At 41.2% G+C, this 23,857-nt stretch overlaps 1 protein-coding gene across 2 annotated transcripts in view; it reads right to left on the bottom strand.

Moving 5' to 3' along the window:
• Positions 1-8,132: 8,132 nt before the first annotated feature.
• TUT4 (terminal uridylyl transferase 4) overlaps positions 8,133-23,857 on the bottom strand; it is a 116,273-nt gene continuing 100,548 nt past the window's right edge. For both annotated transcript variants that reach the window (XM_082265057.1, XM_082265058.1), the window contains exons 27-30: positions 18,011-18,105; positions 13,927-14,419; positions 9,627-9,785; positions 8,133-8,772 (exon numbers count right to left, since the gene is read on the bottom strand). In XM_082265057.1, the coding sequence (XP_082121183.1) occupies positions 8,681-8,772; positions 9,627-9,785; positions 13,927-14,419; positions 18,011-18,105 (839 nt within the window). In that variant the 3' untranslated portion in view covers positions 8,133-8,680. The remainder of the gene's footprint in view (positions 8,773-9,626; positions 9,786-13,926; positions 14,420-18,010; positions 18,106-23,857) is intronic.

Here is a 23,857-nt window from a genome sequence, read left to right as displayed (position 1 = left end):
ACTTTGGACAGCTGGTGGACTTCGGAACTAGAAAACTACGATCCTTTCAAGATCATCAGGGAGCATATGACCTGCCTAAACAATCTTTTTTTAGTTACCTACAGATTTGCCACTTCGCACAATCATTGCGACAAACGAACAATTCTCCCCTCTGACTGAGTTTGAAAAAATTTGCCTGGAGGGCCCAGCCTCTAGGGGAATGATCTCTCACATCTACCAGATTTTAAACACAGACCCATCGACACACGGGCTTCGGCACGCTTATATGCAGAAGCGGGATCAAGACCTGGGTGAAAAGCTACCTTTTGAAAACCTGGCAAATTATCTGGTTATAAGCATCAAAGAGTTCGATTTGCACCTTATACATAGCGAATCAATAAAAGATCCTCTTTCATTGGTACCTGACCCAATATGTGTTCCATTCCATATATCCCTCTGCCGACCGCTGTTGCTGGCGCTGTAGTAGAGCTATAGGTACACTATACTATATTTATTGGTCTTTCCCGATGATCACCCCTTATTGGCGAAAAGTCCACTCCCTCCTCTACTCCATCTTCGGGTCCTGGATGCCTTTTCAACCCAAAGCCATGTTGTTGGGACTACCGCCTGTTTCTTTTTCCAAAAAACTCTTAAAACATGTACTGACTGCCGCGCAATAGTTAATTGCTCTCAAGTGGACGAAGCAGGAGCCTCCATCGCTGTTTGAGCTGCACTCCAGGATCCGGGATGTAAGGGGGATGGAGTACTTGACCGCCTCTCTGAATGACTCCCTTGAAGTCCATAAAAAATGTGGAATTTATGGGATATACTGGAAATACCCCCTGCCACCACTTCTCCGACTTCAGACTGTCACGGATATAGGTGGGATTCGGGATACAGGTGGATGTACCCTAATACTTTCTACTACTACTTTCTTCCTTCTCCCCCTTTTTTTTTTTTTCTCTGTCCTAGCACGGATTTCATATTGGCCTAAAATGTTAAAAAATTTTGATTTTAAAATAATTTTTTTGAGAATGTTATATAGCAGAATGTGAAAAATATTGTTTTTTTTTTTTTCAGAATTGTCGCTCTTTTTTTGTTTATAGCGCAAAAAAAAAAAAATCGCAAGGTGATCAAATACCAACAAAAGAAAGCTTTATTTGTGGGGAAAAAAAAGGACAATTTTATTTGGGTATAGAGTCGCATGACCGAATCGCAAAATATGGCCTGGTCATTAAGGAGGAAAATCTTCCGGTCCAGATGTGGTTTATAATCAGGTCTGAAAGAGAAGTACCTACCCTCTATAATTAGCCCTCTCGAAGCCCTGTTCCAGGCTGACCCTTTACAATATATATATATATATATATATATATATATATATATATAAAAAACATAAATTCCTTCTCTATCTCACTCTTTCTGTAGATCTCTCTTTTTTTCTGTATCTCTCACTAATTCTCTTTCCCTCAGTTTTGCTTTCTCTAAGACTAACTTTTTTTGTTTTGTTTTACAAGGACATTTTTTTTTTTTTTTTTTATAGTTTCCTAAGTTTTCCTTACCGTTTAGTTGGCTTCATATATGAACATGACACATAGTTGCCAACATTTGAAAAAAAATTTCAGGGACACTTTGCAGCACAGCTATCAATTACTTACCACACCCACTTCCCTGAAACTCCACCCACTCCACATAATTAATCTCTGCCTACTTATCATCAGATTATAGGGTCTACTCAATAAAAAGAGAATTACAGGAAATTGAAAAGGGAATTTCAAACTAAAGGTGAAAGTAGCAGAGTTGGAATAATTCTCCCATTCAGCTGCACTACTTCTGCCTAAAGTTTAAAATTCTCATCACAATTCCCTGCAATTCTAAAGTGTCAAATGTGCTCAGGTGTGACCGTACAAAAAATGTAATATTTAACTATAAATAAAGTGCAAGGTGTAAATAAGTACGATAAAACCTAATTAAACTATCTGATATAATTAGGTTTTATCATACTTATTTACACCTTGCACTTTATTTCTATTTACATATTACATTTTTTGTATGGTCACACCTGAGCACATTTGACACTTTAGTCACATGTCTGTTACCAGATATTTTTGCACATAAGATTGTTGCTTTCATCCTACCTACCTTCATGTCTGTGAATGTGTCTTCACTCTCCAGGGGTGACGGTCCTTCTCTGCTCTGCTGACTGTGGCGGCCGGCGCCAGCGAGGCCCTGCCGAGAACGAGTGCTTTTGATTTAAAAATGGTGCCAGGTGGTGCCATTACGTAACTGCGCATGCGCCCGCCTGGCCAAACTTGTACGAGCTTTCCCGAGCCTGGCAGGCATTCGGAATGCCGCAGGCGCTGTTACAATGTCGGGCTGCAACCATTTTTTTACGGGCACTGGCTGCCCATATTGGGCATTTACGGGCAGCCAGATTAACGGGCCAGGACCATGTAAATTACCCGGGACAGGGTCCTATTTGCCGGGACAGTCCCGGCAAAAACGGGACAGTTGGCAGGTATGCATGATATTACTGTCCTCTGTATCACATCGTTTCAAGTATGTCACCGCCTTGCTTATATTGCGGTTAAATGGACTGTGACCTTCAATGCCATTCACTCGGAGCTTAGCAATGCTTTTCAACAGATGGCATGTGGGCATGCCCTTTCCATACCATTCCATTTAAAGGGACATGGCTCATTTCACTAACATACCAAGATAGGAATCCGTATTTTTATAATGAGGTTTGAAAATGAAAGCAGGTCTTCACACTCCACATCTACATTTTTTAACCGCTTCCTGCCCAGCCTATAGTAATATGATGGCTGAGCGGGAGCACTGCTATCCTGGGTGGACCTAATATGACGTCCTCCCAGGATCACACCTTGCGTGTGTGTATGCCTCATAAGCCACGCTGGGGCACAATCTGTCATCCGTTGTGTCCACAGCAGATAACAGATCAGTGTAGCGAGCCAGTACCAAAAAATCGCTGTGACCATTCTCAGCAGATCACATGGCAGATGTACACAATGAATGGCTTCCATCCATAGCAGGGTTGCCAACCATCCAACGGACAGTTTGTAAATTTTGGGCGATTTACAAACTGTCTATAAATGTCTGTTATGGACAGCAGCAGCCAAAAAAAATATGGCCGCGGGCTGACTTCAGACCTGCACATGTGGAGTTCCAAAGCCAGCCGGGCCCAGGGAACCCCAGCCTAGCTCAGCCAGGTGGTGCATGCACAGTGAGGTCATGGCGCTGCTTGGTGCCTTTTATGAACAGCAGTCCTGGAGGGGGAACTGGGAGTGGGAGGAGGGAGAGCCAGGACTATTACTCCCGGGTGAGTGCAATGTGTAGAGTACAACCCACAGCAAACTACATAAAATCATCTTTTATTGCTCAGCGTTTTGCATAGTGATTTGATTCAGATCCTTTACATTACAGCACCCTCTCCTAGGCGTTCCCATCTCTGCAGCTGGGAAACGCAGGTGAAATTGCACATGTTCCCGATCCGCAGAGGAACACGCCACACTTCAGCACATGCTTGCTCCAAACCTTGTCCTGCAGCTTAGTGCTGCGTAGGGCTGCAACTAACGATTATTTTCATAATCGATTAGTTGGCTGATTATTGTTTCGATTAATCGACTAATCGGATAAAAACCTCAACAAAAAAAGGTTGGTGTTTAATTTAGTTAATATTCTTGAATATCTATATGCAGTCATAAATATAAACATCCAGCTATATAGTTGGATATTAAATCCACTCTGAGACAGATATATGTATTATTAGAGGTTTAAATGTGATACATAGACTCAGAGACCAAAATTTTTTAAATTTGAAAAGACCTAAAACATTTTTTTGCAAATTTTCAGACCAGATTGGTATAGAATATTCATGATAGACTCCCTTATTAATAGGCAGGTAGTTTGATACAAGCTCCCTGCACCTGCTGTCACTTATGCTGGCCATACATACAAACTACATTTTTTTAGAAAATATTTTTAAAAACATTCATCCGACTAACCATTAGTGAGGTCCATTTGGTGTTCGTTGTCAACCACAGTGACAGGAAAATTTGAAGGAGCAGAATAGAAAACTTCTCGATCAAACAAATCTTCAAGAACACTCGTCCATTCAACAAATATACTGTACAAATCATTTTTGTATGGGCAGCATAAGACCTTTAGTAGCAGCAGCAGCATGCTTTTTTTTTTATCACCTGTCATGATGGGGTTAAAAAAAAAAAATAAAAGCCCTTTATAGTAAAAAAAAAACAGCAGATAATCGCTACTGTAATATAATTATAATTTCTACTGTGAAACAGTGAAAGTATTATATCTTGTATCATATGTATGTATATAAAAAAAATATGCCCAGAAGTCGGATATGCAGGATATTTTAACTGGGAGTCAAATATGAAGCTATATGAAGGGTGGAACCTCGGTCTTTAGAATCACAATTGCTCCTCACATATTCTCTGCCATCTACTGACATGTACGGACGGTGTACTGAGCTGTATGTGCGTTGCACTGTATTTTCTGATATGTAAACAAATAATGCATTCTGTATGCAGGACAACTAATCGGCTGACCGATTAATCGATTACAAAAATAGTTGACAACTATTTTCATAATCGATTAGTTGTCGATTAATCAATTAGTTGTTTCACCCTAGTGCTGCACAATTTAAAAAAAAAGGGCCAGGGAGGGCGTCCCTCCGTAGAAGTCCCCTGTGACGAAAGGCGTTAGAGCGTGAGCACGCGGTCACCCTAGCAACCGGAACGTCTGATGTCATACCCAGCAATACGGAAGTCCGCCGGCTGGTACCGAGCCGTGGAGAGTACGAGCGGAGAATGGCTGGACAGGCGTCAGGAAGCTGTTATACCAAGCCCCAGTTTACACTCTAGCCAAATATATAAGGGGACCCTGTGCAACCTGTTCATCACGCTGGCCTGTAATTAAAGTGGATGTAAAGGCAGATGATTTTTTATCCTAATGCATTCAACGCATTAAGATAAAAAGCCTTCTGTGTGCAGCAGCCCCCCCGAGGTCAATCTCTCGATTCAGCGATGTTGCACAAGAAACTCGGCTGTCCGGGGCTCCCCTCCTCATTGGCTGATACAACAGCATGGCACAATTGGCTCCTGCTGCTGTCAAAGTCAGTGAGCCAATGCGGAGACAAAGGGGGCGGGGCCAGGCCACGGCTCCGTGTCTGAATGGACACAGGGTGCTGCAGCTCGGCTGCCCCCATAGCAAGCTGCTTGACAAGAGGGAGAGGCCAGGAGCACCGAAGAGGGAGCCGAGAAGAGGAGGATCTGAGCTGTTCTGCGCAAAACCAACTGCACAGAGCAGGTAAGTATAACATGTTTGTTATTTTAATGGAAAAAAACAAACAAAAAGAAGACTTTAGTATCACTTTACAGTCCAGGCTTCGTCCATTACAGTGGGCATACTCCCGAGGGGGTCTTCAGGGACTGGGTTCTTTTGTGATGGACCTGGACCTCTGTGACACACTGCAGCTAACTCAACATGTTGCACCAAGTGCCCCACACAGGATCCAATGCCCAAAGTAACATTACAGACTGTCCCCACAGCAAGGGGTCCGGGTACGGCTCTCAAGGTTTTACCAAGGTTGCACCGATCCAGATACACTTCTTCTGTAGACAGGTAGATTGAAGACATTTTTAAGAAAATAATAAAGTAATGAAGCTAGTTTCCCCAGGAAGGAGAAGCTGGTCTCCCCAGGAAGGAGAAGCTGGTTTCCCCAGGAAGGAGAAGCTGGTTTCCCCAGGAAGGAGAAGCTGGTTTCCCCAGGAAGGAGAAGCTGGTCTCCCCAGGAAGGAGAAGCTGGTTTCCCCAGGAAGGAGAAGCTGGTCTCCCCAGGAAGGAGAAGCTGGTCTCCCCAGCAAGGAGAAGCTGGTCTCCCCAGCAAGGAGAAGCTGGTCTCCCCAGCAAGGAGAAGCTGGTCTACCCAGGAAGGAGAAGCTGGTCTACCCAGGAAGGAGAAGCTGGTCTACCCAGGAAGGAGAAGCTGGTTTCCCCAGGAAGGAGAAGCTGGTTTCCCCAGGAAGGAGAAGCTGGTCTCCCCAGGAAGGAGAAGCTGGTCTCCCCAGGAAGGAGAAGCTGGTCTCCCCAGGAAGGAGAAGCTGGTCTACCCAGGAAGGAGAAGCTGGTTTCCCCAGGAAGGAGAAGCTGGTCTCCCCAGGAAGGAGAAGCTGGTCTCCCCAGGAAGGAGAAGCTGGTCTCCCCAGGAAGGAGAAGCTGGTCTCCCCAGGAAGGAGAAGCTGGTCTCCCCAGGAAGGAGAAGCTGGTTTACCCAGGAAGGAGAAGCTGGTTTACCCAGGAAGGAGAAGCTGGTCTCCCCAGGAAGGAGAAGCTGGTCTCCCCAGGAAGGAGAAGCTGGTCTCCCCAGGAAGGAGAAGCTGGTCTCCCCAGGAAGGAGAAGCTGGTTTCCCCAGGAAGGAGAAGCTGGTTTCCCCAGGAAGGAGAAGCTGGTTTCCCCAGGAAGTAGAAGCTGGTCTCCTCAGGAAGGAGAAGCGGGTCTCCCCAGGAAGGAGAAGCTGGTCTCCTCAGGAAGGAGAAGCTGGTCTCCCCAGGAAGGAGAAGCTGGTCTCCCCAGGAAGGAGAAGCTGGTCTCCTCAGGAAGGAGAAGCTGGTCTCCCCAGGAAGGAGAAGCTGGTCTCCCCAGGAAGGAGAAGAGGATCATCACCTACAGATACTAGCAAAAAACTCCCCAGGGAAGTATGTCCAATTACCTGAAGGTACACAGCTATAACTCATCGTGTATGAATAAGTTGCCTGTGTCCTGTAATGTACAATTAAAATCATTTTGTTTGCTTTTAACATTCATTTTTGAGGTGAATGCACATTCCTAAACAAAAACCATATACACTGTTAGCAATTTCTTCATTTGAGCAAAAAATTTCCAACCTACTGCTGCAAATTTTCTTGTCACTATGGTTGAAAATGAAAATCAATTTAATGAAACTCAAACGAACATTCTTACAATAAAATTTTTTTAACTGAAATTCTGCTAATGTATAGCCAGCTTTTCTTGGTTCTGTTTTCACCTGTAATTGACCTGCTCCCTATGCAATGGAGACAAAGACAGATTAAGGAAGAAGAAGAGCTTTAACTCTGGGATGGCTGTCCACAAGGTTTAGGAGTGTGTCTATGGGGATGTTTGACCATTCTTCCAGAAGCGCATTTTGAGGTCAGACACTGATGTTGGAGAGAAGGCCTGGCTCGCAGTCTGCGCTCTAATTCATCTCAAAGATGTTCTATCAGGTTGAGGTCAGGACTCTGTGTAGGCCAGTCAAGTTCCTCCACCCCAAACTCGCTCATCCATGTCTTCATGGAACTTGCTTTATGCACTGGTGCGCAGTCATGTTGGAACAGGAAGGGGCCATCCCCAAATTGTTCCCACAAAGTTGGGAGCATGAAATTGTCCAAAATGTCTTGGTATGCCGACACCTTAAGAGTTTTCTTCACTGGAACTAAGGGGCCAACCCAGCCCCTGAAAAACGACCCCACACCATAATCCTCCCTCCACCCAATATTTGGACAAGTGCACAAAGCAAGGTCCATAAAGACATGGATGAGTGAGTTTGGGGTGAAGGAACTTGACTGGCCTGCACAGAGTCCTGACCTCAACCTGATAGAACACCTTTGGGATGAATTAGAGCGCAGACTGCGAGCCAGGCCTTCTATCCAACATCAGTGCCTGATATCACAAAATGAGCTTCTGGAAGAATGGTCAAACATTCCCATAGACACACTCCTAAACCTTGTGGACAGCCTTATCCGAAGAGTTGAAGTGGATATAGCTGCAAAGGGCGGGCCAACTAAATATTGGACTAAGACTGGGATGCCAGTAAAGTTCATGTGCATGTAAAGGCAGGTGTCCCAATACTTTTGATAATATAGTGGAGTTAAGTAAAGCAATAATACAATGGTTATTTCCTAATTTTTTTCTGCTGTCACAAAGAAGCGCTCTACAGCTGATTATTAAAAAGTGTTTGCTTACTGATCCAAAATAATTACCAACATGAACCCAAAGTGCAAAAAGAAATATAATTAAGATAAGACGATCTGACAAACTGCCCAGTTCAATGGTATTCTCAATTTTATTACAAATGAAGAAACCAATTATGAAATAATTAAAATTTGCAGCTCAGAATTTTTTTCCAGAATAAAAAAAAAAATCTCTTTACACTTCATGGGACAAAGAATTAGATAAAATGGCCTTTTTGTTGGTACCAAAAATAAGACAAGACTTCAGATTTAAAAGTTCTTTTGGCACCTACATCAGACCAAAATAATAAAAGACTTGTAAAAAAATTACATTCTTTTTTTTTCTTTTAATCCTCTTTTGGTAACTAAAATATATACATTTATAGAGAGCTCAAAGCAGCCAGTTTATGAACAGAGAAAATAAGGAACTTAATTCCAATAAAAAAGCTCTCTTTAGTTTAATATTTTCCCATAATAGAACATAAAGCTCCCCTCAAAATGGGGCAATGAAATAAAAGAAATTAGCATCACTCATAGGAATGATTTCAGTAAAACTAAAGCCGATGTATTTACAAATAATACAAATTAAAAGTTCTCACTCCCCATGAGGCCGGTAGTAACCTCAGGTCTAGTCAGGTGAAGATATTATTTAACGAGATCCAAAATATCAAGGGGAAAAAATCTTTTCACATCACTTCTTTTGCTGGATGTAGCTGGAGTTTAGGTGTGGGTGCCCCTGTGATAAGACTGAGAACTGCGGTCCATTCTGAATCAACGAGGCACCTGGAAAATAAAACAAAAGATGTGGTCAAGACTTTCCTTTCCTGAATTCTCTAGCTCTCTACAGGCAGCAACGACGTGCAGGTTTATTCTCTCCTCCCTGAGTAAAAACCGGCACATTGCTTAGTAAAATCAGCACACATTACATATAGCAAACATTGTTAGGCACACATTTAACCCCTTAATCACCCTAGATGTTAACCCCATCCAAGCCGGTGTCATTAGTACAGTGACAGTGTATATTATTAGCACTGATGACTGTATTAGTGTCACTGGTGATGTCAGTGAGAGTTCGTTCCCCCCTGTCAGTTAGTGTCAGATTGCATGCAGCACTATCATAGTCCCACTATAAGTTGTTTTTCCCTGCCATTACTAGCATAAAAAAAAATAATTAAAAATTGCATTAACTATATCATAGTTTGTAGATGCTATAACGTTCACGCAAACCAAATCAATATACAATTATTACGATTTTATTTTTTACCAAAGATATAGCAGAATACATTTTGGCCTAAATGAAGAAATCAGATTTTTTTTTTTATATGTTTTATAGCAAAAAGTAGAATATATATATATATATATTTATTTTTTTCAAGATTTTCAGTCTTTTTTAGTTTATATTGCAAAAAAAAAAAAACAGTGCTGATCAAACACCACTAACAGAAAGCTCTATTTGTGTGAAAAAAATTATATACATTTAGTTTGGGTACAGCGTTGCATGAATGCGCAACTACCAGTTTAAGTAGTGCAGTGTTGAACAGCAAAAAATGGCCTGGTGATGAATGGGGTGAAATCCACCCGGAGCTGAAGTGGTTAAAAAAATAAATTGTATGTGTTAGGTTCAAAATTAGCATTACCTGGAGGAAAATAGTTCTTGGAATGAAAGCCAGCAGGTGCCTGCTGCAGAAAATTCTGGGGTAAGCTGTAAGACCATGGTCCAGGAATCAGAGGGTAGTGAGAGGGATTGCCACGTTCCCAGGGATGAGGTTTACCAAACTGGCCTTGAAATCCCTGCTCTGTTGAAGAGAAATAGCAGAAAATGAGAAATTATAATATACAGTACAAGGCTACAATGGCTTTCAGGGTAGCTTGTGCGAGGACCTGAACTGTAGTTTGGTGATCAGAGCACTGATCCATTGCTTTATCACCTGAGCTGGGGAAAGATTGTTAAATTTACTGAATAAGAAATTCCGAGGAGGATTGCTTGAGCCCTGGGAGAGTCTAGCTGGGTTAATGAAGTCCGACCTATTAAGTTTATGGTGCAAAACTTTGTAAAGAGGGTCAATCCATAAGGTGAGTGAGTGCCCAAAGGGGGATTGGTGAAGGTGTCTGTTATTACACAACCTTTCCTCGCTGGATTTAATCACAATTTGTGGATTGTATCACAATTTCACTTACAGACATTTATATTAATGCTTGCCACTTGCCATCAGTAATTGTGGATTATAAAAAAAACTGAATAGCTGCACTAACCTTAAATGTTCAAACAAAATTTTTTTCTGCTCATTTAATGCACCACTATAACGATGTGCAACCAAATCCCAAGAAACTATGTAGTGAACGTTGTGTCCCCAACACTATTTTACTAATATATCAGATACCATATACAACGTTTCATCCTCATAGACTTCAACTAAGACTTCAAAGTTGAAGTCTGAGGACGAAACGCGTTGGGTCCATTGAGTTTGCTCCATGACATTGCGCCATTCGGATTCCTGTGTGATCACACTACCTTGTATTCATACTGCCTGTTAACCACTAAGAGAATGTAAGTTTTCTACTTTTTTAATAAAGTCCAACTGTGATGGTTTTACACTATGAAGAGGCTTTTTGTTTTCTTGGTTACCAGAGTTCCTTTATGGGTATTTTAAGACCAGAGGAGACGGCGACAACCAGAGGTGGGGGACTCGAGTCACATGACTTGACTTAAGTCACCAGTTTGAGGACTTGAGACTTGCTTGACTAAAATTAATAAAAGACTCGACTTGACTTTGACTTGGTATTCATATGACTCAAAATGACTTTACTTTTTGAGGTTATTAAATATTTGCATTTTCTCAATGTGTTAAAGCAAAATTAAAGTGCCTGTTATGTTTCTGACACCACCGTCACTTAAAACACCTCAGTGTGTTCTGATTTTTAGGACACTGGCTGTTTAACAATGGAAATACTTAACATGTTTTTAGTGACTGTCGTGTTAAAACATGACTGGACGAAGGATTTTGAGCTGTTTGGGCATTCAAAGTGTTTCTTTAATATGCCAAGAAAAAAGCACTAAGCAGTTTTGTTAATGTTGAAAATAAAATAAAACAAAACCTTTCCTGACCACTGACTTTTAAGTGATTTAAAGGTGAAAATTGGGGTAGATCAGTATTTTGACTTGATTTGTGACTTGACCAAAATAAATGACTTGACTTGCTTGACTTCTAGCAGGGAATCGACTTGACTTGCTTGCTTTTCGCCACAGTAACTTGGGACTTGCTTGAGACCTGAAGGTTAAGACTTGAGACTTGCTTGTGACTTGCACATGTGTGACTTACTCCCATGTCGGGAACCCTTGTGAGACCATTGCAGCACCATTGACACCACTTCCTGTTTGAATGACTTTTTCCCTAAGGTATTACCGTAGAGTCCACATATTTCGGTAAGCGCTCTCTATTCTGGTGATGGTCACATTTAGGGTGATTAACTCCTGCTTCTGAACACGTGAAGCCTTCCTCTCATTTGGACATGGATTTTATTTTTCACAGCACCTTTTTTTTATCATTTAGGATTGCATATATTGACTTCCCCGCAGTGAACTTTTGTTCAAAGGACTCTATTCATTGTTATCGGTGTTACATTGTATATATTTATTTTTTACTGTTTATAGCTGGATTTCTACATTTCAGTTCTTTGTTTACCCTTATTTTTGCATATTTTGCACATCTGCATGCACTTCATAGATATTGCTATTCTGATACACGATTGTATGCAACACCTCATTTTATTAGGAGTAGTTGCATATTGGCGCAAAGTTTGCACATTTGTATCCACTTCATAGACATTGTCATTTTGATATACATGATTGTATTTGTCTTTATGCAACAAAACATTTCATTAGGAGTAGTTGCATGTTAGGGCACATTTTTATGCATATTATAGATGTTATTTTGACATACATGATTGTATGTGACTTTATGAAACACTTTATTTGATTATGAGTAGATGTATAATAGCGCAGCATCTTCGTTTTTATTTTCCAGTTTTTTACAACATAGTTGTGGTGTTTGCAGCTGTATGCACGATCGTAGTGCAGTGATCTCTATTTACATTTATTCATATCTGATATGTTAGCATATTAGTGTTGGAGACACAACGATCACTACATAGTTTCTTGGGATTTGGTTGCACATCTTTATAGTAGTGCAATAAATGAGCAGAAAGATTGTTGTCTGAACATTTAGGATTAGCGCAGCTATTCACAGTTTTTTATTCATTCACACTCCTGTGTAGGGAGTCACTTTAGCTGCAGTGAACCAAATAATTTCAGTCTAAAGCCCCGTACACACGTACCGAATGTCGGCCGATCGGTCGTCTTTTGTCCGTTGCTGTCCTGTCTGCTAAAGACTGCACACGAATTTTGTCGGCCAACAACAGCCGACTGCAGAAGTGATGTCATGTGATGGTTAACTTTCCGTGTGTTTTTTCTTCTCTGAGCATGCCCAGTCTTGCTCATCTGCTGTTAGTCGGCCAAATTCTGTACTGACTGGCGAACAATTGGCCGTTCTGGTGATGGCCAACAAAATTTTTATAGCCTGCACACCCGATTCTGTTCGGCCGAAAAGTCGGAGTTGGTTGTCGGAAGCATCATACTAACAAGCCGACAATCGGCCGATCATTCGGCGGCCGAATATTTACGGCCGACAATCGCTACGTGTGTACGGGCCTTAAGTTTATGTTGCACCGGTGACACACACACACAACAATTTTGGATTATAAACCGATAATGAAAAATGTGTGCCGCTCAGGCTAAAGGGGAAAGCAATCCTGTGTCCACCACCGTGAGTGCAGGCCAGGGAAGAAGCTTGTCTCAGCTCCAAACAACTGTTGAGAAAGGATGGATCCTATGAAGCCAAGCCATGTTCCCAATGCGTTTCATTGCATTGATGTGCGGCTTCATGGGATTTTAGATTCAAATTATACACATGTATATGTTGCACAGTTTTGATTTCTGTTAATTTGGTTTGATTTCTTTTTTTGGTACGTGATTTAGCACAGCATATTTCTATACACATTAAAGCCCAATTGAAGTCAGACACTTTTTATTCTCTTTATAGTCCTGCAATGCTATATGCAAAGACTTAATGGGTTTTTGCCTGGAAATGCTTTCAAAAACCATTTTCTCTTACCTGTGGAGTCCACTGGGTACAGCAGTCAGGCCTTGAGGCTTAACGAACTTTACAATCATATTAAACCGGATCTTCACTGCCTCTGAGCACCACAAACTAAAAACACTATTTAATTAATTTTTAATTTTCAAAGCAAACGCCCCCATCCATCCATGTCTCCATGCTTTGTTATGTTGAGAAATCACTTTGAAAAACACCCAGTAGCATTTTTGACTGTGGCCATCTTGAGTAAGGGCAGATGATTCATATAGCATTTACTTCCTGGAATTCACCTGCTCTTGGCTCAAGCATGCATGTAGGAGGTGTGTTTAGTTAAGAAAACCCCTCCTCTAAATCTATCTAAAGGATTTATGACATAATTTGCCTAGACGAGAAACCAGGAAGTAACTGAAGAAATATATATATCAACATATTAAATATTATATAACTATCTATTTACTAATGATGCTAGCAGCAGGAGGATTACAAATAATCAATGTTGATTGGGAGAGTGAAGTTCCTCTTTAAGACACCACTATGTAACTACTATAATCAGAAAAATGGAGGACAGTCAATAAAAACTATGGTTGTTAGTACAATGTATATGACCTACCAACTATTTATACAACTTCAACTGGGCTTTAAGCTTTAAAAATACACTAAAACACTTTCATCCACATGACATGGGTCTGGACCCTACATGCGACTGTGGGTACTAAGATTCTGACTATAATAACAATGCTCCCAGTCATGAGACATGCTCATCTTTTGTATAGTGAGGATTTACCTGTTCCGCCCACGTTTCCATTGCTGACCAATGAAGTGGGATTTTGGGAATTGTGCCGGTGTCCATCGTGAATAGAGGTGGGAACACCCACAGACCTGGCAGCAGGCTGGGCAAAGATGATGCTGGGATCATTCAGACTAACAGCACTCTGACTGGAGGTTGAGGTGTTGCTGCTGCCAGATCGTGTTGGAAAGGGGACACCACTAGAGTGAGGAGGGTTCCCAGAAGTGCGGATGATCTGGCCATGGATGGGCCAGTTGTTGTTGTGAATAGGAATCTGAGGAGGCAAAGGAAGAAGCCCGAGACTGTGCAGAGGAGAGAAGTGAGTAGGAGGAGAGTGTGGAAAGTTAAACATTGGCCGCTGAACCTGATGAGCATTTGATGCTTGAGACGCTTGCTGTTGTAGTTTTGTCTGCTGGGGCTGAGACTGGTTTATGGAGTTCTGTTGAAACTGTTGAGGCTGGGGAGAGTAGGATGAATGATGGGATTCCGACTGCAAAGAAGAAAGACACAAGACAAAATTTAGAAATATAATTCTCATCCCAGAGGAAGATAGTTAAATTGGACATAGCCTCACATACATATCAGTGTGATGCTGCAGCTCTCCCCTTTCAGCTCTAAATCGGAGAACTATGTGATCACATAGTAAAGGGAGGGTGACCAGCGCTATGGACTAAGGATATATGAGGGGACAAATAAATAAGTAAATAGAAGGTGTGAGCTGCCACCAATCAACCCTTAAGTGCAAGGGTGAAAATGAAATATATTATGTGGCGATTGGTATCGGCGCTACCTTACAATGTGAAACGTGACTTCCCCAAAGTGTAGGTGAAAAAATATATAAGGGTGTCAACAAAAAATAGTTTTTTTGTGAGTAAATTAAATGAAATAAACAATCCGTGTGTTTATTGAATTTCAAATAAAAAACAAATATAGTGATACATGTGCAATATACATATCGAAATGGTGGAAAAAAGAAAAAAAGAAAAAAAATATTGGGGGGGGGGGGAAGGGGGGAAGGGGGGGTGTTCCCACAACCACAAGTGTTATATCAGGTATACACTTTTTCTGATATATTTGTGCCACACAAGTATTGAAAGTAAACAGGTGCTACTGTGCAGAGTTCAAAATGACCACAACCACAAGTGTTATATCAGGACTTTCCCTGATATATGTGCCACACATGTGCTAGAAATAAGCAAAAGCTGCTGTGCAGAGTCCAAAGTGTCCACTAGGTGGCGTCTGCAATACGACCTGTGCAGCTGTATGGGGGGTCTCTTCTTCGTATTTGGGGGAGCACTTCCGAGCCGGTGGTCTGGTGCCCTAAATGCTCATAACGAAAGAAGGCCCCAAAGTGAATAGATAATCCATACAATAGCGGCAAAAAAGCGCAGTACACTCACTGTTAAGATGATCTGGATCAGAGTAGAAAAAAACAGTCCGCGCCGGGATGCTTCCGCGTTCCACGGCCGACAACCGGAAGTGACGTTGCACGTTCTAGACTCCGCCCTACGCGTTTCGTCAGAGGGACGTCAACTGGAGCGGCCGCTCCAGTTGACGTCCCTCTGACGAAACGCGTAGGGCGGAGTCTAGAACGTGCAACGTCACTTCCGGTTGTCGGCCGTGGAACGCGGAAGCATCCCGGCGCGGACTGTTTTTTTCTACTCTGATCCAGATCATCTTAACAGTGAGTGTACTGCGCTTTTTTGCCGCTATTGTATGGATTATCTATTCACTTTGGGGCCTTCTTTCGTTATGAGCATTTAGGGCACCAGACCACCGGCTCGGAAGTGCTCCCCCAAATACGAAGAAGAGACCCCCCATACAGCTGCACAGGTCGTATTGTAGACGCCACCTAGTGGACACTTTGGACTCTGCACAGCAGCTTTTGCTTATTTCTAGCACATGTGTGGCACATATATCAGGGAAAGTCCTGATATAACACTTGTGGTTGTGGTCATTTTGAACTCTGCACAGTAGCACCTGTTTACTTTCAATACTTGTGTGGCACAAATATATCAGAAAAAGTGTATACCTGATATAACACTTGTGGTTGTGGGAACACCCCCCCTTCCCCCCTTCCCCCCCCCCCAATATTTTTTTTCTTTTTTTCTTTTTTCCACCATTTCGATATGTATATTGCACATGTATCACTATATTTGTTTTTTATTTGAAATTCAATAAACACACGGATTGTTTATTTCATTTAATTTACTCACAAAAAAACTATTTTTTGTTGACACCCTTATATATTTTTTCACCTACACTTTGGGGAAGTCACGTTTCACATTGTAAGGTAGCGCCGATACCAATCGCCACATAATATATTTCATTTATGTGATCACATGACCACTGATCTCTTAGTTTTCCGTTCTCCTCATAGTCGAGAGCGGTGACTGTCAGTCAGTGCTTTCCGCTCTGCCCCTCCAGTACTCACTGCAGTGGCCGGTAGGAGAGAAGGAGGGCACAGCTGGCTCTGGCTCTCAGCCAGGTGCTGAAAGCCAGAGCCAGCTGTCAATTAGGCAGCTGGGTGGATCCTGACAATATGGTCAGGATCCTTCCAGAGCCTGGAGTGGCTTTGTGACGTCAGCTTACAGCAGAGGCTGTAGCATGCTGTTTGCTGATTCTGGGTCACAGAAAAGCAAAAGTGCATTCCTAAAAGAAACCTAAAAGTTCAGATGCACTTATGATTAAGTGCTACAGCACTGAAATTATTTGTTTTTTAATGGTTCTAGTTCTACTTCAATCTACTTTTCTCTGTAGAAGGGCTGAGCCCATTATTATTTCAAGCATTATCCAAGGTCAACATTTCCCAGTGTCTGTGAAGTTCCAGACTGTGTTCCCAAGTGCCTGGCACAGATCAGAGACCGCAAATTATCCTAATACAAGCGCTTAGGACTAGGAAGTTCCAGGACTGGCTCTTCAAGTGTCCACGGCTGCAAAACCATATAATAACCAGCATTTGGCACATTCTGTTTTAAATAATACTTAGCCCATATTTTGTAACATAGTAGGAATTTATTAATGCCATCTTATGAAGATACTGCAAGGTCTGAGTCAACCTGACCTTGCCTAAAAAAATATGTAAATTCCAACTGAACTTTTAGTTTAAATTAAATTTAAATTTTTTTTGTTTAAAAATAACAAACATGTTATACCTACCTGCTCTGTGCAGTGGTTTTGTACAGAGTGACCTGGATCCTCCTCTTCTCGGGTCCCTTACCGGTGCTCCTGGCCCCTGCCAAGTGCCCCCACAGCAAGCAGCTTGCTATGGGGGCACCTGAGCCAAGCCGCTGTTCTAAGTGTACATTCAGACACGGAGCTGTGGCTTGGCCCCGCCCCCTCTCTCTCCTCAGTAGGTGTCACTGCCAATGGCGCCCACTGTGTGTCTCAGCCAATCAGGAGGGAGAGTCCTGGACAGCCGAGTCTCTTGTGCAACATCGCTGTATCGAGATGAGATAAGTATTAGGGGGGGCTGCTGCACACAGAAGGTTTTTTATCCTAATGCATAGAATGCATGAAGACAAAAAAACTTTCTGCCTTTAGAAACACTTTAAATACATTTCAGGTTCAAAATAATATTAAAAAAAAAAGGAGTAGAATAAACACTTCCCTGCCAGCAGCTGCAGAATGGGGCCCTTATTTTCTATGTGGAGGCAGTACTTTCTCTACAGCTCTTTAGCTCTGCAATCAGCAAAGCTCATGCTCACTGCTGATTTCCTAACTCAGTCAGGGGTTTGTGGGAACTCCACAGTTAGATCACTGTTTCCCCTCAGAGGGCAAGGGTCCCACCCTGCAGCTGCTGGCAGGACACAGAACTTACAGCTCTGGTTGTGACACCTTTAGAAAGAAAAAACGTAAGACATTGATCAATTTTTTTTTTTTATACACCTTGATTTGAGTTAGTAATAGTGCTGAAGTGTTGCACCTTGCGGTGCCATCAAGGACCTGAATTAGTTTTAAGATAAGCCCCTGTGGAGCCAGAGCTTGACTAGGCATCAAAGTTAGGGTTAACCTCCCACCCTTCTTTTCCCCTCCACACAGGTACTACATGATAACTAAAAGTAGATTATTTTACACTCACCGATTCTGAAGCTTGTCTTGTGCGTGTTGGACGCTCCAGCTGTTGTAGAGGGGAGATTACTTGTGGAGAAATGATGCGGCTTAGGATCTGAGAAGCTAAAAAAGACAAGCAGCTGAATCAACAACATTGGCACTAAAAGCCAATTCTACCCTAATATTGTTAGGCTTTGCTAAATTTTTTGAAAATTGAATTGCATGCAGGCTTTACATATCCCTAGGAGATGCCAGTGGTAAGATACCCCAAACCAGAATTTACTCATCTTTTATGACCATTATAAAACCAATGTTCTCTAGCTTCCTCAACTGGAGCCATAATATAGAGCTGATAATTGGGGAGTCCAGTCGTGAACAGGGGACAATATCAAGGCATTGCTGAGGGCTTAGAGACACAAACTGATGTGGAAGAATCTTGACACTGGAGTCTTTAAGAAACATAAAACAGTATTAGTCTTGTGTACTATGTGCTGACTTTTGAATCTCCAGTTCCTGACCACCCCTATAGCATGTCTGCACTCCAGACTCCTGACCATGTCCAGTATGAAATATGAAAATAGGGATCCCTTTCTTGAAGTAAATGGGGAGTGATCCAGGGTATATTTAAAGCTAAATTTTACAATGTTCTTCTTATCCCCCTCTCTGCCTTGAGAAAGGGATGGTCCCAAAACGTCAGCTTGTGATGCCCGTTGCTTTATTTTAAAAAAAGGAAAAGATTGTCACTAGATCAAGGTGTGCTGGTGAAGATCTCCATTTTCATATTACAGAACATGGCCACAGAGTGCGGAGAGAGCTTTATTTTCCCATGATTGTATGGTGACACCGTCCACCAATTAATGCAGTCTCTAACAACCTTCTGTAATGTTACGTACAGGGCTGAAACAACGAACCGATTAATCGACAACAAATCGATTATGAAAATAGTTGTCAGCTATTTTCGTAGTCGATTAAATCGGTCAGCCGATTAGTTATCCTGCATACAAAATGCATTATTTGTTTACATATCAGAAAATTCAGTGCAACGCATGTACAGCTCTTTACACCATCCATACATGTATGTATATGGCAGGGAACTTGTGAATGTGTGAGGAGCAATGCCTCATGGGAAATGTAGTCCTGGGCAAGAGAAGGAACCCAAGTGATTCTAAAGGCAGAGGTTTTTTTTTTACCTTGCTATATACTTTGCTTACAATCACTTTAACCACTTGCCGACTGCCTAACGACGATTTACGTCGGCAGTCAGCCCCTCACAGGCAAAGTGACGTAGATCTACGTCGCTAGCCTGTGAGGGTCTAGGTGAGCGAGCGCGCGGTCACGGACCCCCCCCCCCCGCGCGTGTGACCGGAGGATCCGATGTCCGCCGGTCACTCTGCGATCGCCGCTGCAGAGGGAGAAAGTCAGGCGGCTAGTGTAAACAAGCCGCCTGTCATTCTCCCTGTGTAGAAACAATGATCACACGGTTCTACTATGTTTGACCGTTGATCATTGTTCCTACAGCCCAACCCACAGCCAATCACAGTTAGAATCACGCCCCTAGGGACACACACAGCCCCTCCCTCTCAAATAAAGTTAACCCCTTCAGTACCAGTGTCATTTTGCAGTAACAGTGCATATGTACAGCACTGATTACTGCAGTAATGTCACTGGTAACCCCAAAAGTGTCAAAAATGTCAGTCAAGGGTCCGATCTGTCCGCCGCAATGTCGCAGTACCGCAAAAAAAAAAAAAAATCGCAGATCGCTGCCATTACGTGTTAAAAAAAAAAACAACAAAAATGACAAAAATCTTTCCCTTTGTTAGTAAACACGATAACTTTTGCGCAAACCGATCAAAATACGCTTTTTGCGATTTTTTTACCAAACATATGTAACATAAAACAAATTGGCCGAAAATGTTAAAAAATTTTGATTTTTACATTTTTTTTTTTTGGGGAATTTCATATAAAAAAATGTGAAAAATATTGCTATTTTTGCAAAATTGACACTCTTTTTTTGTTTATAGCGCATGATCAAAAAAATTGCACAGGTGATCAAATACCACCAAAAGAAAGCTCTGTTTGTGGGAAAAAAAGGGCGTCAAATTTGTTTAGGTACAGCGTCGCACGACCGCGCAATTCTCCGTTAAAGTCACGCAGTGCCGAATCGCAAAATACCCCCTGGTCAGGAAGAGGGTAAAATCTTCCGGGGCTTAAGTGGTTAAGGGCTCTGTGCAGGGAAGATCAGCATCTGAACCCAGAGAAGGTGGAGACTGATAGACTAGAGGTGATATAAGGTATTGTATCAGGTGCTCTAAACTATTAAACAATATTATCAAATATATAATCATATAATGACAAATCAACAAAAATGATGAATATAGGTAGAATAAGAGGACAGACCTTTTCCACAATAGGTGAATCAAGATAATACAACAAAATGGATGACAATATATAAAAGGAATGCAATCTAAAATGATACACAGTCATACAAATGTATGTCCAAAAGGTGAGTCCATAAATAAATTGTGAATGTCCAAAATCATGTTCATCCAACATGCATGTGAAAAGAATCCAAAGGTGCGAAATTCAATATAATAGATGTGGGCAGTGAAGACCTCCACCGTGATTGAATAAGCCCCTTACCAGATGAAATAACACAAGGACGTAAGTATTATCAGATCCAATAATGATACCCAGGAAAGGTAAGAAAAAAACCCCCAAATCCTTCTCTCCAAAAGGGAAGAGCAGGTCAGCCTCTTACCAGATGGTTCTTGGCTCTAGGCAAAAGGATTGAATTCCGCCTGTATTGGGTGCCTGTTCTGTTCCCTGGGATGACTGGATCTACTAGCTCTCCTCTGCTGCCAGTTCCAGCAATGTCTCCTCTCTACTCAGGAAGGAACCCAAGTGATTCTAAAGGCAGAGGTTTTTTTTTTTTTTACCTTTCTATATACTTTGCTTACAATCACTTTAAGGGCTCTGTGCAGGGAAGATCAGCATCTGAACCCAGAGAAGGTGGAGGCCGATAGACTGGAGGTGATATAACGCATTACAATTACATTTAGAGTAAAAGTTTACTAGTATTCTGCATTATATTTAAAATTATTATATCCATAAAAAAAAAAAAAAGTCTCAGCTGCTTCATATAGCTTCATGTCTGACTCCCAGTTAAAATATCCTGCATATCCGACTTCTGGGCATATTTTTTTATATACATACACATGAAATTATATTACAGTAGCGATTATCTGCTGTTTTTTTTTTACTATAAAGGGCTATTCTTTTTCTTTATAAACCCGATCATGACAGGTGATAAAAAAAAAGCATGCTGCTGCTACTAAATGTCTTCTGCTGCCCATACATGTATTGGATTTTTGGACAAAAATATTTGCATCTATATTTATACAAAAATTATTTGTATATTTGTTAAATGGACGAGTGTTGTTTGAAAATTCCACTTGCTTTTAACATTCAATTTTAAAATGAATATAACTTCTGAGCCATGTACAGTAAACCCCCGCTCCATCGTGGTTCAGTTTTTGCGGTCCCGGTATATTGCGTTTTTTTTTTTGTAATGTTATTTTACTATATAAATCATTAAAAATGAAATATTTTTGTGTTTCCATAGCTCTTGCTCTGTCTCTTAGTATCTTTTATGTGTATAAATGAGTTTCTATTCTTTTAAAAGTGTGTTTAAAGACCTTAAAATGCTTTTACACGTACAGTGACAGTAAAAAAAACATGCCTACAATGCATTTTAATAGGGTTTTTCTATTTCGCGGATTTTCACTTTTCGCCGGCTGGGTCCGGAACGTAACCCCCGCAATGGAGGGGGGTTTACTGTACGCTATTTGAAGATTTGTTTGATCGAGAAGTTTTCCATTCTGCTCCTTTGAATTTCCCTGTCACTGTGGTCAACAACGAACACCAAATGGACCCCACTAATGGTTGTAAAATCAGATTAATGTTTTTAAAAATGTTCTTAAAAAATGTAGTTTGTGTATGGCCAGCATAAGTGACAGCAGGTGCAGGGAGCTTGTATCAAACTACCTGCCTATTAATAAGGGAGTCTATCATGAATATTCTATACCAATCTGGTCTGAAAATTTGCAAAAAAGTGTTTTTAGGTCTTTTCAAATTTTAAAAATATTGGTCTCTGAGTCTGATATGTACCACATTTAAACCTCTAATAATACATAAATCTGTCTCAGAGTGGATTAAATATCCAACTATATAGCTGGATATTTAGATTTACCACTGCATATAGATATTTAAGAATATTAACTAAATTATACACCGACCTTTTTTTTGTGGAGGTTTTTATCCGATTAGTCGATTAATTGAAACAATAATCTACCAACTAATCGATTATGAAAATAATCGTTAGTTGCAGCCCTAGTTACGTATACTAAATATTATGTATGGCCCCTTGAGGACATCAGGGGCTGCAGTTGAGAGGCCTTCTATACTTTTTTAGTTGATTATGAATTCTATCACATTTTACTTTATGGAAGTCAAACCAGGTAAAGGTGAATGCTGGAAAGATTATCTTAGAATACGGTCACTTAGTGCAAAATTTATAATTTGATAAAAACTCAGAGATACCCATCAAAAATACCCCAAGCCTCCTTTTTTGTAAACAAAATAGGAGGCTTGAAACAAGTTTTGAAATGATTCTTTCATTGGGGCCAATTCACACTGTGTGGTCACAGTAAAACATCTGACAATTGTTTCCTATGTGTCCCATTTACACTGCAATGCAGCTTAGCGCTGTCCTGCAAAATGCTGTGATAAAATGCAGACATGCTGCATTTTATTGCAGCAAACTGGCGTGAATCGCACTGGAATGTCAGGCAGCAAATCACGCTGAGGGACATTGCAGTGAATGAATTGTACGTTTTGTATACTTCAAATAAAGCTTGTATACAACAAATAAAAAAAAAAAAAAAAAGGGATAATGCGGTGAGGTGCAGTACAGTGCGGGGTGCTCAATCGTGCACCACACTGCCCCCTAGCCAGCCGGCACCGCAGTGCAGCCGGAGCATTGAACTGTACAAGGTGCTATGTGATCACGTGTGGATTGGCCCTAAAGGTGGAAGATGTGTTTTTCCTTAACTCCTTATGGTCAAACAAATCCTAATGCCTGAATGCAGTTTTGCAACTTTAGCATGCGTTAAACTGTACATATCTTCGCAACTACTTAGTGTATTCAGATGGTTTATACCTTGTTTTTTTCAGAATAAATTGGGTTTTCAAGTAGTGGTAAATGTTAATGGATATTAATAGACATCTCCTTTTTGTTTTGTTTTTTAATTACAAAAACAGAAAAAAAAAGACTGGCCTAAAAAAAGAATAGCTGTATATTTATTGCAATTACCACGACCCAACACACCTCCACACCCAAAATAAATTTCACTATTGCTGACATAAGCATTGATACACATATGTGTAAAGGATTTGTTGTTTATACCTGTAGTAGGGCCAAGAAACAAGTGTGTATTATTTCTCCTACCTAAGAACCCTATCCCAGATCAAGCCTTGATTTAGCCATTTCATCTTTATTTATTCTCCATTCAGAAGAAGTTTTAAAGAGTGATCACTGTAATAGCTAACCACAGGCAATCATGTAATTTTGCATAAAAGAAAGGAAAAGGAGGCGCAAACACCTAGTGCAGTACCCGTGGTACTGTGTAAAATGTTTTAATAAAATAATATAATAATAGAGAGTATATCTCTATATATATTTCAATCTGCTATAAAACATGACCAGCTCTGAAGAAGGGAGCTTGACTCCCGAAACGCGTTAGTGGTCGCAGTTTCCAGGACATGTTTCAACATACGTGTGATGGGAATTTGCAATACGATTTCAATTCGTCATGTT

This window comes from Pelophylax lessonae, assembly GCF_965119305.1.
Source record: "Pelophylax lessonae genome assembly, chromosome: 8".
NCBI lineage: Eukaryota > Metazoa > Chordata > Amphibia > Anura > Ranidae > Pelophylax > Pelophylax lessonae.
The sequence above is the reverse complement of the archived record's forward strand: the minus strand, read 5'-3'. Positions and strand labels throughout refer to the sequence as shown.